Source organism: Varroa destructor, unplaced genomic scaffold (assembly GCF_002443255.2).
Source record: "Varroa destructor unplaced genomic scaffold, Vdes_3.0 BEIS01000004.1, whole genome shotgun sequence".
Classification (NCBI taxonomy): Eukaryota; Metazoa; Arthropoda; class Arachnida; order Mesostigmata; family Varroidae; genus Varroa; species Varroa destructor.
The window spans coordinates 26598212-26613518 of NW_019211457.1; the positions used below are offsets into that span (position 1 = coordinate 26598212).

General features: G+C 40.1%; 2 protein-coding genes across 2 annotated transcripts; one reads left to right on the forward strand and one right to left on the reverse strand.

Moving 5' to 3' along the window:
* Positions 1–521: 521 nt before the first annotated feature.
* LOC147756021 (uncharacterized) lies at positions 522–10204 on the reverse strand. Its single transcript, XM_086988765.1, has 3 exons — positions 9845–10204; positions 1383–9678; positions 522–972 (listed from the first exon to the last, which is right to left on the reverse strand). Exons 2-3 carry the CDS (start codon positions 1818–1820, stop codon positions 619–621), a joined length of 792 nt encoding a protein of 263 aa, XP_086844891.1. The 5' UTR covers positions 1821–9678; positions 9845–10204; the 3' UTR covers positions 522–618.
* A 15-nt stretch (positions 10205–10219) lies between these two features.
* On the forward strand, positions 10220–13087 carry LOC111248993 (uncharacterized). The gene is made up of 2 exons (XM_022802223.2): positions 10220–11232; positions 11843–13087. Exons 1-2 carry the CDS (start codon positions 10465–10467, stop codon positions 12299–12301), a joined length of 1227 nt encoding a protein of 408 aa, XP_022657958.1. The 5' UTR covers positions 10220–10464; the 3' UTR covers positions 12302–13087.
* Positions 13088–15307: the final 2220 nt, after the last annotated feature.

The following is a 15307-nucleotide window of genomic DNA, read 5'->3' on the forward strand; positions in this document are numbered from 1 at the left end:
CAGTCCCTATCAGAGTTCACGCTATGTAAGTGAAGTTCGTACCTGCGACGGCCTCATTTACGTAACTGTGGTTATTACATATAGCTAAACATGCACACATACAATTGCAGTATTAGGGTTATATTAGTATTACTTAAAAACCGTTTGATTAAAACGCACGTTACTTTTCAATAATACTAGACAGCCTTATTTAGAGAAAAAAAAAAAACTGAAGGATTTCCACTAAAACAGACACCCCCTAATGGATCTTTAAAACAATATAAAATAATAACCTGTCTTGTTTTTTTTTTAAGGGAGATATGAAATCGGATAAAATGAACAAGCTTTGATATTCCTCGTTGAAACCTAGTTTTTTTTAAATTCTGAATTTGAATAGTCGGCAAATTTAAGTACTGCAATATTTGACAAATCGCAACAACACAGGTATTAACTTAATGCCACTGTGTCCCTCATCAGAATTTGCTAGTATATCTCAGTAGCCTTTAATAATAATTACAGCGTCCGCCGTAGCAGTCTGCATATTCAACTATATGCAAATATTCAGTGGGTATTTTATTTTATTATATTTTATTATATTATTATATTACCAATTAATGTTATTTATCATGGCCTGCTTGTTCAGCTTAGGCCAACTGGTATTACCCTCACGCTGTACAGGATCTTTAGATGCGCTGGGTAATTGTACTTCAAAGCCGACACGAGTCCAAATGACTCGAGCGTAAGGATAAAATTAGTTTGAGTGTTCTGATTAATTGGGCGCAAAGGCAACAATTCCAGAGGACCGCGAATTATTTTTAGGACAAATTCTAGAGGATCTTCTTTTTGAGCGATCGGCCTTAATGGATATTGCTCGAAGTTTAGGAGGTCGTTAAGGAACCACGTTTGCACACTACGATTTTGGCGTGTAATCAGGTTCGCTAACCTCTGCAGGACTATCGGGCCATGCAACCTTATAGCGACTGGAAAGACGAACTAAAAAAAGCAACAGGCTGAGATTACGTTAACGTTTTGACTACATACATGCTCATAACAATTAGTAACATAGAAAACAGATAGCCCTCCATAGGCTGACATCAGCTGGCGCGGTGTCAGGCAAAACTTTCTAAGTAAATGTGTTGAATATTACATAGTTACAGTTATACGGGGCGACATTTAAAAACCCACGAATCTGGCCAATTTATCATCAGTGAATTGTCGTTTTCGGCATGTATACTTGCTTCGATTCATTAAACTGATAATTATAAACTTCACCTTGTACGTGGGTCTGAAAATTGCTTACCTTACATATAGAAATAACTCAATTTAGTCACATAAATTTATGAAAATGGGTACCACAAAACGAACGACGTTGATTCGCATTTAGCTACCAGACAATTACTTACTTCCCACGCAAATAGAAACTGGTGTTCATGCCTGTGAAGCTCCAGCTTTTGAACGTCGGCGATTAATGCTGTGAATAAGTCTGCCCAACTTTCCAACAGGCCTTGCTGCTCGATATTAACGACTAGGCGGTATCTTCGGGTGGGTAACTTGTCGACTTTGCCCTCCCAGAATTGAGGCAGATAACGAGTCTGCATTTTAATCTCACCTCTAGATGATTCTACAAAAGGTGAGAATATATCTGCTTCTGCCAACATATTGTAGTCGTTCTCGTCAGGGCGCAAACTACAGAACAGCTCTTTTAGCAAGGACAGAACTGCCCTGATGGCCCTTCTTGGAAGGTGTTCTTTATGGTTAACTGGTATGTCTGCCAGGGCATGGTAAACACCAGAGGTTATCATCTGCTTTCGGCATTCCTTAAACCTTACCAAGTTGTGCATGAGCTTCACGGCTTCTTCAGCAGGAATTTCTTTCACATAAAGGATGATGTTGATGAGCTCGAAATAATGTGCATTTTCACACAAGGAGCTTTGTAAAAATTGCTTCGAGAGGCAGCGATATCCCTCAACACATGGATTAGTCCTATTATTACGTTCCGATCAACCATCTTCCGAATACAGTATAGCAGTATGTGAGCGTCCATAAAATTTAACTCTGTAGGAACTTGGCACTGCCGCAAGCTCTCAAATGCTTTGCTTTCGAAGTAAGTAATTCCATAAACTTCTGAGGTCGCAATCGCCTCTCGATCTTCAGCCGTATAAAATGCCATGATTGCTTTTTTCAACCTTTCCGCCTAAAGCAATAAAGCTACGCACACTTAAAGACACGGTTCGTGTGGGCCAGCAACCGTGATACGGTGCGTCATAAATACGATGATTACTGCCCGTTCGAACGATACCACAGAGTCGCTTTAACATAAAATAGAGCACAGACGTATGCCTATAACTATACTAATGAAATTCATCAGGTACGGTAAACCATTGAAGGACGAACTGTGCATATATGGTGGTCGGCCATATTTTGAGCAGACCACATAGGCGTATTGAACGTTACCTTTGCTAGCTAATTAATGTTTAGTTGAGAACACGTTCACTCAGACACATATGTCAGCACAATTGAAGTCGTTATCCCACAGCTGAAGGATTTGTAAGTTATTTCGACGTTCGCACAAATAACGTGCCGCAATTTCGAATTAAGTATGCTTATAGTAAAATTATAGTAAGTATCGGCCACTGAAGACAGCAGCGAGACCCTATAATGATTTACATACAGACTGTATGTATGTATGTATGTAGGTATGTGAAGAATGAAGGTACTATTTCCCAGCGCATGATCTTTAGACACGCTCGCTTAAAGTAAATCTGTTAGAAACTATCAGAATATTGGCAAATTATCTTAGTTTCCACTTAGATCCTAAAATTCTCAAGTGTTTTTATAACTAATGAATGAGGCCTGATCACTAGTTATTCTATATTCACAACGAACTTTGGGAGCCAAATACTCAAGTCTTAGCGACGCGGCTAAATGTTAAATCATTTCTACTAATTACGTAATGGTAATTACCTTGAATCTGTAATAAGATCTATACTCGTCGTTCTATGAACAAAAAAAATAACGATTGAACTGAAAATGGGGTGTGCAAGCGGCACGCCCTATAACGAGTAGTCATGAACTAACTGATGATGATGATCTATATAAAAATAAAGCTGACAAAAAAATAGAAAACGCGCTAAGCAGTACAACGAAACAAATATGGCGGAGCTTCTCCTTTCAGTCAAATGCTTGGCTACTTGGAAATCATAGCCCTCCTGTTCTATAATATTTCTCTGTCTTGCTGTAAATGCCTAAATATATTACAAAACTGGTGCTGTGTTTTAGATTAGGATTCGCTACATGAACTCCCCTGGCTCGAGTCACGTCGAAGCGTGTCGCCCTGTTGTCCGCGCTGGCTTTTTTTTTTTTTTCCAGTTCTTTCAGCATCGCATACACCTCTTGCTTCACGTCACTTACGCTCACCTGCCCTATGGAATAATCTGCAACTTGACCAGCAATCAATCGGCACTATCGATCGAAAAGTGTTAGAGCAGCCTGAATTAATTCCGATGTCGGACATAAGGTCGAGACTAACTACGAGAAAAAGGTTCAGCGCTCCCGCTCATATCGAGTGTTTGGTAAGAGACACGACGCTACTGAATCAGTTTCGACTGCTCTTTGTGCGAATAGAGCGATAGTGTCAATTATATTGGTAACATCAGTAACTTAACTAACGGTTCAGCTCCGTAATTCTCAACAGCACATCAGCTTGGCCCATAAATAGTAGCAGCTACGAATCGATGCTTGCGAAGGCCGTCCATTGGAATACCGGCTACGGGGCAGGCAATTCACGAATTGGGCCGAAAGGTGAAATCCTGCGAGTAGTAAGTTAGTAGCTGTGATCAAGTATTGTAGACAAGAAACTGACAATGTTACCTTTTTCAAACGTGCCAGTAGTAAAAACATCAAACCCCTCTGTCAATTGATAAGTCAATGACCGCATTAGGTGTCATAGTCGATAAGTACACTGACGTACGGAGCATCGGTGCGCAATACCTTTCTGAAAATTTGCTATTTGACTATGAAGATAGTAAGCGAAGGGACGAGATAGTAGTAATGGCTGATGGCCTGGATGTTGTTGATAGTGCCGCACAAGATAAGGCGACCGCTGATCGAACAGGCTTGCCTATTTTAAAGATTACACGAATCACCACAAAGACTGATCGCTTTCCGTACCCACCGTCTGGCCTTGTCTGGCGTCGTTTGATTCATCATCGTACCAGCATCAGCAGCATAAATTAACGACACGACAGCCTCGTCCGCAGCAACCACAAATGGAAGCCTCCACAAAACAGCACTTGAAAAAAAGTGGCCGTAGCAACGACTTGCGTTTAAACAAAGCCACCGTACTGCCGTTTTGGCGAAATGTCTCGGGCGCCATCGCGCTATACCAGCCACCTCAATTATGAGGAGTGGCATCAGATTGTCGACCAACAAAATAGGCATCTTGTGCGCTTTTGACGTCGCCACCAGTAAAATTAATTCTTTTCTGGAGTACGCAAAAAGCGTTATGTGCACGCTACAACTGGGCGCGCCCGTCAGACCAGGAACAAGACTCGCGCTCCATCGGATTCGACATGGACAGTGACGTCTGCGTCAACGGTGGTAACTAGTGGCGACTGCTTCGGCACCTTATTCCACAGTAGTCCTCGAGCTCTTGTGTGACCGGTCCTTGAGCCGGGTAGCGAGCTGAGCCTTATATGTCCCATCAGTCGTCGAAAACTTCAAGCTATCCAACGGCAGTTCAAGAATATGTAGGCAAAAGCGTTTTTGTAGCCCAGAAATATCGTGCTTGCTCTGTTAGTCGCCACAAGGTTGCGTTGCAAGCTATAGCTACAAATTTAAGACGGTTCAGGCTCCTGAACGCCCTGTCAATGTTACCCAGGTTATCAAACCATTTCAAGGGTCCCCTCACAGATCAGGTATTCTACGATGATCTACCAGCACTGTTCATTGGCATCGATCAGTCCTACAGTATACTAACCATCTGTTACCACTGGGTCGAAGCTGAACTGGGTTACCAGTGAACCTATTCGGACGGTAGCCAGACGTCACGCGTGTGCGTTCGATATGCTGCATCGCAACACAACCGCTGCCTCAAGCTAACCGGCCTTTTAAATCATTACGTACCGCTGATCGTACTTACTTTACAACCTTTACTGAGTGCCGTACTCCTATTGTGTCAATTGCCGCCATCGCGAACCTTGAACGCTTAACTAGCTAAAAGGTCGTTGTTTGCACCATCGCTTATGTAGGTAAGTTCGCCACGTTCCCGTTGCCGCCATGGGTCACTTCCGCCCACAAATTGCGCTAAAAGGCCAAGCGCTAAGCCAGTGGCACTCATTTCGCTCATCGATGCGTACGAATCGCGAAAAGCGAAGGCGTGAGCCATGAAAACACCGCATTTTTGTTTATGACGAGATGAATCCTATGGTAGCATAAAGGACGTCTAGCCTAGCTGTGGAACACCATTATCGAACCGACCTTCATATTTTCATTTCTGCCATTGCGTTTATTTCCACGAGCCTAGACCTCCGCGGCCTGTTTGTATGAATACGCTCATTGCGCATCTGTGATTTCTATTATAAAGATCTGCGTCGATATCGTAGCCGGTTGTGTGCGTTTTTATCTCTAACAGCGATCACGCATTCGTTAACACTGCTAATGACATAGAGACTATTCAATGTGATGCGCAACTCTGAATCCTGAGGGCTGCTGACTCAGGAAAGGATTAAAGGTGGCATCGTAACTACAGTAAAAGTGGCGCTCTCCAGAATCTTCGGTCGTAGCTTCGCTAGTTTCAAAGAACTACGCACGACTGTTTGAGTTTGCCCCGTGATTGTTCATCGGCCGCTGACCTATCCCGGATAGAGCATGCATGTGTGCACGGTGAAATTTGCCAATAGACATCGGGCACAAACGGCCAGCGCAAGTTCTATGCCCTTCCAGAATTGTGTAAGAGATGTTTATTCCGTTTATGCTATTCATCTAATACTCTTGCGATATGACTCGGCTCTATGGAGCTATGTGTTAAACTAAAAATCATTCAACTTAATGAGTTTGATTGAAGTGACTCATGCAGAGTCCCACTTCAAGGTATCGAGAATGAAGGTAGCGTGCATGATACCCTTTTTACGGTTGAACATGACAAGCTGATAATGATTATCTATATAGAACCTAAAGCAGGCGAGAAACAGATAGCCTGCTAGGCAGTTCGAGAAGGCGGACATAGTGGTGTTTTTGCTTCCAGTCAGGTCCTTATATAGTCTAGGGAATCATAGCTTTCCTGTAGAGTGATATGCTCTACTTACCTAGCTATAAGTGCCCGGAGACCTCACAGTGGATGCGCTGTAGGTTATACCGTCAATAGCTTAATGGATAGCGTATTTGCGCGCTGGTGTTGGGACAAGTGGTGGCCTTGATTCGAATTCGGGCATGATTAATGATATCTTGTTAATTAAGCCACTTGAAGACCGGTATATTTAAGTAATGTTTAGGCATCGCTAATATTATTCTGCTCTATCTCCGTTAGGTAAGCAATACAAAGAAGAGCCTCTTACGGTGTACAGCGCACGTCACCAATGGACCGAGAGCTATTTAGGCTGTCGACAGTCCCTGCTGAGTGACATGAAGGCCTTATACTTTACTGCAACTTCACAGTGATGACAACAACAGAAAAGTTATAGATTTTTGCAGATATTGTACTTGTGACCTTCGTCTTAGTCAATGTTAAATGGAGAGTACTAGCAAATGTAGAGATATATTTATATCTAGTAGAAGTTGGTATTTTTTTTTAGATTTCTCCTATCAGCTCAATATTATGGGTCTAATATTCTTTAAAGTATCATTTTACATCTTTTCGATTCGATTTGTTGTAAATTTTCAGGAGAAAGTGTACCTACACAAATTAAATTTCATCAGGTTTTATTGATGAAGCATAACCCGAGGTTAGACCCAATTAGGTCATACCTGTAATTTTCTACGTATCGAGTTCCTACGGTCTTAAGACACCGTCTCCCTTACCGTTGACCCCTGTCTATATTGGATATTACTAGACTCAATCCCAATAATAGGTGCGATTTTTCGGGGTTGTAGCAACATGCGCGACAGCATTCAATACCAGGACTCATGTGATTCTAATTTCGAGTGTGTTTAGTATAACAATAAAAACACTGTTTTTAATTTATACGCGTTCTGTTATATTCAGAAACGAAAATAGCATATCGCGTAGCACAAGGCGGAGCTTGGCACGTGGCCACGTCGAAGCTACGCTTTTGAGCAAGCTCTTCTATAATGCGCATATTTGATGATTTTCATTTTCAACAGTGATAGGACCATTAAGAATAGAAGCTGTTGTCAATAGTACTGGCAATGAAAACGCCGCTATTATCTTCACAGATTAAACGATGGATTTAACTATTTTCTCGGAATTTGCGGACTATTTCAAATCGAGCGTATCTAAAAATCATGAGATGGTAGATAGTCTGATCGACAGACTGTGACGGCAACTGTCGCAGAAGACCTTGAATGAAACGAAAAACAAATTCTACGGGTTCGCCACGTCAAGGTCTTAGTTCTAGTGGGTATTGATTCGTTCGATCAAGCCGGCATTCATAAACCACGTTATCATACACTGACCTTCTCGCTCAACGGGTCGCAGAGAACTTTACGGAGTAAGTGGACCATTCAGCCTTACAGTGACGGGAAAGATAAGCTGAAAGTAGACCCACATACACACACCCAATTCAATAAAGTGGGAAGGCATGAAATTATCAATAGATGCTCGCAAACGAACAAAAGCTGGCAGACATCAATTGGCATTACTTTCCATGTCGGCAGACAGAACCTTGTAGTTGAGTCGAACACGTCCTGCGATACTGCTACACGGCACTGCTCACATTACCCTTTGGATGCGTCCATCAGTGGGTGAATATTTTTAATATATATAGGTCGGTTGCTTTGAGTGATCATTTTAGATAGAAGGAAAGGTTCGATCGATTTTACGGCCCTGGCAAACTATGATCATTAATATATAATGCATGCAACGTATTTTCTGACTGCGAGTAAAGTACTCTTAAAATCGCTTTATAAGCATTCCAGAGCCTGTGACGATCGAATGTTTGGGAGTTACTCTGCAAAAATTGCAAACAATAAATACCTATTTTGAAGCAGTCAGCTCCCAGACAACTAGTTACCCCCCACACAAACAGAAACTGATACTCATGTATATGTACTTCTAGCTTATCGATATCGGAGATCAATGCCGTTACGAGGCCTGTCCAACTTCCCGACAGTTCTTGATGCTTTGACTTGCTAACAGATATGCAGCATAAGGCCAGTACGCATGGATGGCATGACCAAACGCGTTGACAAACTGCGAAAATTAATTCACTTCTGTCAGCTCTTTACAGGGGCTTTGTAAGCGAGAAAATAGTTCCTTAACAAGGAATACGGTTGCCTTAATGAATTTCTTTGCGAAACGCCTCTTTTTAGTTATAAGAATGTATATCATAATATAATAAATTCCAGAAGCTATTATTCGTTTACGACACATATTGAATTTTGCCAAATCGCAGATGAGCTTTAGGGTCTGCACGACAGGAGGCCCTTCGTTGTTCCAAGCGAGCTCTTCACATAATGGAGTTTCGGAAAAATCTGCAACGAGAAGCAGCGATATCCCGCAGCGGATAAATAAGTACTACGATTTCGTTCCGATCTTTCATTTCATAGACACCGTAAATCAATGACTGAAAATGAACCCAATAGGTACTTTGCACCAGGCCAGTTGCGTCAGTGCCTCTCTTTCGAGAACAGTAGTTTTAAATACACTTTTTAAAAATATGATCCTTATTCTGTCTCGAATTTTAAAATGTGCCGTCACCGTTCATCCTGGCAATTTTCACTTAGAGTAATAACGCTACAGAAATTACCGAGATGAGCGGCTCGATGCTAGACATGAGTCTCTTTGAGATCTTCGGTCTATTACCAGCGATGAAGCTGCGTCTCCAAAAAGCAAACGAATCGTGAGATGTTTCGTGTTATTAGCGAACTTAACCCGCTATATAAACGCAGTTACAACTTTGCTATTTGCTTTTATGTGCCTTTCGAAATATACACAAATGGAAGCTATAACCAAATATAATTTATTACTCGACACGGCTCTATGGAGGATTGACAATCACTAAAAACAGGGTCAACCCAGATAGACAATTACAAAGATATTAACTCTATTGGCGTATCAATTTAGTAAAGACCACCGATTCATACACCTCTACACAAGTATCTACATTAACGCCTACGATCAACGATACGACAAGTATCTACGATTAACGATCTACATTAATTACCTGATGAACTATGATCATGCATCTATTATAGTTCTACCATAGGCATAGTCAACTTGAACCGGGGCATTTCTATTAGAGCGAGTGCTGAGTAAACTATCTACACATAACAAAGATTCAGGCGAAAAACTTTATCTATCCTTCCATCTGCAGACCTGCTAAGTAACGCCTAAAAATAACAATGTTTATTATGTTTGTGTGCCCTGCTAAAAAAATGATCGGTCGCTATGTGTGCAAATTGTCCTTTAATGATTCGGCGCGTATAAAAGCACGGGTGTGTTTTATGGCGTATTAAAATAGCCTTGACCAATATTTTGCGTTGGCTGGCCCAATCAAACTCTGTCTTTAAACGTTTGCTATTCTGAAAAAAGTTACAGGAAAAAATGATGATGACACATGGTAAATGCGAAGATCAATATGTAGTCAAAGCCTTAGGGGTATATCGTGCAAGTTACTTTGAATATAAAACACTTGAGAAGCTGCAGCGGTCTAGAGTACCTACTGAATTGAATATTTCTAACACTTACTCTCTAATAGATTGTATTCGTAAGATACGTGATTCAAGCAAAATGGTAGCACCACTTCATACGCTAGAGATATCTTCTAGCTAGCATCTATCTTCTGCAAAGAGTCTCTTTCAAAATTTCTTGTATGAAGATGTGCGTTACTTCAAGCTCGTTTACATTGTTCTTAAGGCCAAAAAGACCCCGGCCGAAAGGACCTTAAAGCTCAGGTGCGATTTGGCAAACTTTAGCAAAGGCCAAAAGCAGATGATATCTCCTGGTTTGACAAACAATTTGATTGGCCCTAAATACGTATCTGAGTGAACGTGTTCTCAACTAAACATTAATTAGCTAGCAAAGGTAACGTTCAATACGCCTATGTGGTCTGCTCAAAATATGGCCGACCACCACATATGCACAGTTCGTCTTTCAGTGGTTCACAGTACTTCACGAATTTCATTAGTATAGTTGTAGGCATACGTCTGTGTTCTATTTTATGTTAAAGTGACTCTGTGGTATCGTTCGAACGAGCAGTAATCATCGTATTTATGACGCACCGTATCACGGTTGCTGGCCCACACGAACCGTGTCTTTAAGTGTGCGTAGCTTTATTGCTTTAGGCGGAAAGGTTGAAAAAAGCAATCATGGCATTTTATACGGCTGAAGATCGAGAGGCGATTGCGACCTCAGAAGTTTATGGAATTACTTACCTTGAAAGCAAAGCATTTGAGAGCTTGCGGCAGTGCCAAGTTCCTACAGAGTTAAATTTTATGGACACCCACATACTGCTATACTGCATTCGGAAGATGGTTGATCGGAACGCAATAATAGGACTAATCCATGTGTTGAGGGATATCGCTGCCTCTCGAAGCAATTTTTTCCAAAGTTCCTTGTGTGAAAATGCACATTATTTCGAGCTCATCAACATCGTCCTCTATGTGAAAGAAATTCCTGCTGAAGAAACTTTGGAGCTCATGCACAACTTGGTAAGGTTTAAGGAATGCCGAAAGCGGATGATAACTTCTGGTATTTATCATGCCCTGGCAGACATACCAGTTAACCATAAAGAACATCTTCCAAGAAGGGCCATCAGGGCAGTCCTGTCCTTGCTGAAAGAGCTGTTCTGTAGTTTGCGTCCTGACGAGAACGACTACAAGATATTGGCAGAAGCAGATATATTCTCACATTTTGTAGAATCATTTAGAGATGAGATTAAAATGCAGACTCGTTATCTGCCTCAATTCTGGGAGGGCAAAGTCGACAAGTTACCCACCCGAAGGTACCGCCTAGTCGTTAATATCGAGCAGCAAGGCCTGTTGGAAAGTTGGGCAGACTTATTCACAGCATTAATCGCCGACGTTCAAAAACTGGAGATTCACAGGCATGAACACCAGTTTCTATTTGCGTGGGAAGTAAGTAATTGTCTGGTAGCTAAATGCGAATCAACGTCGTTCGTTTTGTGGTACCCATTTTCATAAATTTATGTGAATAAATTGAAACAATCGAGTAGTATAACTATAAACTCTATGGCCATTGTTATCTAATGATTTAGAAGTTAAAATGAAATTTACATAGTCGATAGAATTTCCTGCATGTTTACTTAGTTAAAAATAAAAGTTAATAAATAAACTTTTATTTTTAACTAAGTTTTATCTGGCATTGCTCAAAAGGTATACTCACTATAATTGATTCAATGATTCCACATTGGCTTTTCAGATCAATGTACAATGTAAAGTTTCTTAGTTATTAATTGGAGTATCTGTGATTTGTAGATCGAAAACGGTAACTCACTATTGAGAAAATGGGTAGAATTTGTCGGTTTTTTTTGTGTATCGTGCCGTATGACCGGTGACAATGTATGAATTGTGCTAAGTTCTGGTAACTGATATCAGCCAATGTGAGTTTGACTGTTTTCTGCTTTACTATATGTCCTGCACATTTACTGAAACTAAACGTGACAGTATTATACCTCGTCACTTGATTACCTTGTGCGTTTGTCAATGTGTATGTGTGTTGTTTTAGCTCATCTTCCCAATTGCCCTAAAGCTAAATGGACCGTTAGTCCTGCAAAGGTTCCTGACACTGATCATACAAGGAGATCGAGGTGTGCGAACGTGGTTTATTAATGCCGGGCTGATTGAAAATATATTTGAGCAATATCCATTGAAGCCGGTTGCTGAAAAAGACGATCCTTTAGAAATTGTCCTGTACATAATTCACAGACTTCTGCAAAAGCTGTCTCCACATCGAATTAATCAAAGCGCTCAAACTTACTTTGTCCTTACGCTTGAGTCATTTGGCCTAAGGCGTGCTCTAAAATGGGATCATCCTACAAAGCTAAAAAAAATATACGGGGAAATTACCGCAATGTTTGAACCGCTACTGGCTAAGGCTTATGAACAAAGAGAGGGCAATATACGCAGGCCTAAGATTAAAGGGTCGCGCCTGTTCGCGACATATGAATTTGGAGAAAGTTTTTAATATACTTAATTACAATATTGCAGTTATTATAGTGAAGAATGAATCGTTAAATCGAAGTAAACCGGCGGATTCTGACGACACCTATTTGATAGAAAGAAAAGCTCGTATCGCTGCAACTTGTCAAATATTGCATACCTAAACTTGTCAAATATTCAGATAGAAGAATTTTCTCGAAATTGTGGAATATGAGACTTTAGCTAAAGATGTTAAATCTTATTTTGTCATATCACTAAGATGATAAAAAGACGAGGCAATGTTATTGTTATATACCGTTCGTAAAGATTTTTCAGAGAATGCTCACTCTCATGTTAAAACCTCTAGAAGGCAACTTCTATAAACGAAGCCGTTTACTACCTTAGTATTGTTAATGGAGTAAGTTTTTATATGACTCGCGATTTCATTTTAATAACGTGATTTTAATTTACTACTTAAACTTTCATAGTCTTTCAAATGCGATAGTTTGTCTATACGTATAGCTGCATGCGGTCATGTATCCAGAGTCGTAACAACGGGACGTTTGAAACTATAGAACTAGAGTTCAAATTTCGCATGAACTCTTGTAGAGGCTCCCATAGTGAACGCTGTTGATGAAACAATCCATCTGTCATATACGCTTGTTTCCGCTTCATATGTATACTCTATAAAAATGTTGTAAAAGTAACATTTCGTTGTTAAAGAGCTAATATTGTCAAAAATACGCAATACTCTACGATTGTACTTGTCGAAAAAATGAATCTTTCTAGATCAAATAAATCCCAACTTACCGAAAGTGGTAGTTACCACTAATAGCAGAAATTATTTATCTTATAGCTCAAATCTATAACTAGAGATATTATAAAGTTGCATTATATTAGACAGTGAAGCTTTTATGACGAAAACATACCGTGACGTATGTTGGAGAGATTCCGTTACCCCATATAGGTCCATCAATCAATATATGATGATTGATAATTTGGTGGCTATCTAAAAAAAAAAAAGAAACGTAAATTGACGTAAGTTACATAACAAATAAAAGGCAGCCGAATGTTTTAACCAATTAGCTCGATAATAGCATCGACACTTTCTGGGGTTCTTTATGCATAAATTTGCCTTGACAATTGCCCCACTGAGCCTATTGCTGCTAAGCATTTTTGCCACCGATGAAAATATTGCTGAACCCTGTGTCTGGTGCAACTGGTTTAAACCCACAAATGGATCATTTAAGCTGCTGCAAATTTTCCCTCTTTTTTAGTTACAACAAGTCATTAAAAAGTAAGTAATTTTTTCAAAAGATTTGTTCTTTGGTATCGGTCCTACACTGACTCTAATTGTTACTTGGCATTTTCTATTTTCTCTATATAAACGTCTGTGGACGGCTCTTAGCTTCGAATTTTGATCCGCCGAATAACGACTGCTCTGTCAATAGACAGAACTGAAATAGATAAATATAAAAATATAAATTATATGCTAATAATTATATTGAATCATCCCTTAATGTAATCGAAGTTAGCATTAGCTTACCTGTCAAACACGTCGCAATGGATGTATAACTTCTCCAGTTTGAACTTCTTAAGATTTGGATTAACAAAAAACAACTATATATTAAAAAAAAAGAGAGAGAGAGAGAGAGAAACCAGACTCATTCCAGAAACCTTTTCCATTGACTCCGTCGTTACCGTCTAAATTGACCCTCAGGCATTCGAATGACAGCGAGCCACCCAGTTATTCTACCGCTAATGAACGCTACCGAACCTTGTGGGCATCGAGCAGGCCACTTTATCCCACTATCTTATATGGGTAACTAGCAAATCCCATTTACGCACCATACAATGGCGTTCCCATAAGGCGGCAACTTAGATAAAAGTAGGACGATTAGAACGGGGTCACTTATTAGCGCATTAAGGGAGGATGGAACACCTGCGTAGATCTCGGAACGGTATCGACTATAAGGTTCACTCTATGGTCGAGGGTGCAAGCGTCTTTCGCTGATTGTTCAAAGAAAGGTTTGCGGTCAAAGCTTAGCCAGCGAAAAAATACGCTTCCAGTTCAAGAGGAAGAGAAGATAATTATGCAAAAAGGTATTTATAAAATAGATATAAAAATAACACCTAGTAAAATACAATTGTCGTTAATGTTCGAAAATAACAAAGTCACGCCTTTACTTACGTTTTATTCACTGTTGCATAAACGTCTCTACATAAGTTGTAAAACACATCTCTGGGTTACTGTCATCACACACGTTTCTCTTATACATCCAAATACCTCGTCCTTCATCAATCGCCCCTGATATAAATAATGTTCTCATCTTACAATGTAACAATAACTTGACTTGAGTTGCTTAAGATATTAGTTTGATTTCTAGACTAACAGAATATGTCTCGATATAAATGCACTAAGTTCACCACACATCATATTGAATAATACATTTATTGTCACAATGGAGATGTGGCATATGAAAAAACACTATATAATATACGCATATTTACTTGCGTTAAGGAGCGCGGGAATATCTATGGTGGATTATTAGGTGCCAAGGGTCAACAGGATGAGTTTCGAAGCCTCCAAACGCACTTCAATGATTTCTTTCTTACTTCGGGATTCGTCGGTTTTGCATGAAGGTCGATGTTCACCAACATGATAAAAGCGGGTACATGTGGATGCACATGAGCGATCAACGGCAATCAGAAGTTACAGTACCAAATTATACCCCCAATCATTACATGCATGCCTTCTTAGCATCTCTTTAGATAACTATACTATCAATATATTTATTTATATCAGTTGTAAGTTCGCTTGTTCTCCATTACTTCCATCCTTTAAAGAGGCAATATGGCATGCCCTACTTTTGATTTTTTTTAACGATAACGAGGTTAGGTTTGCTAGGGCAAATCACTAAGTACAGAATTGCCGAAAAGCTTCGAGGGCGCTTGCTTTATTGCGTTTTTAGTAGAAGGAAGTACGGCTGAAACGTCTTTGAATTCCTTAATCTACCTTGTAGGTTTTAAAAGTGATTCGAGGTTTGGGTCT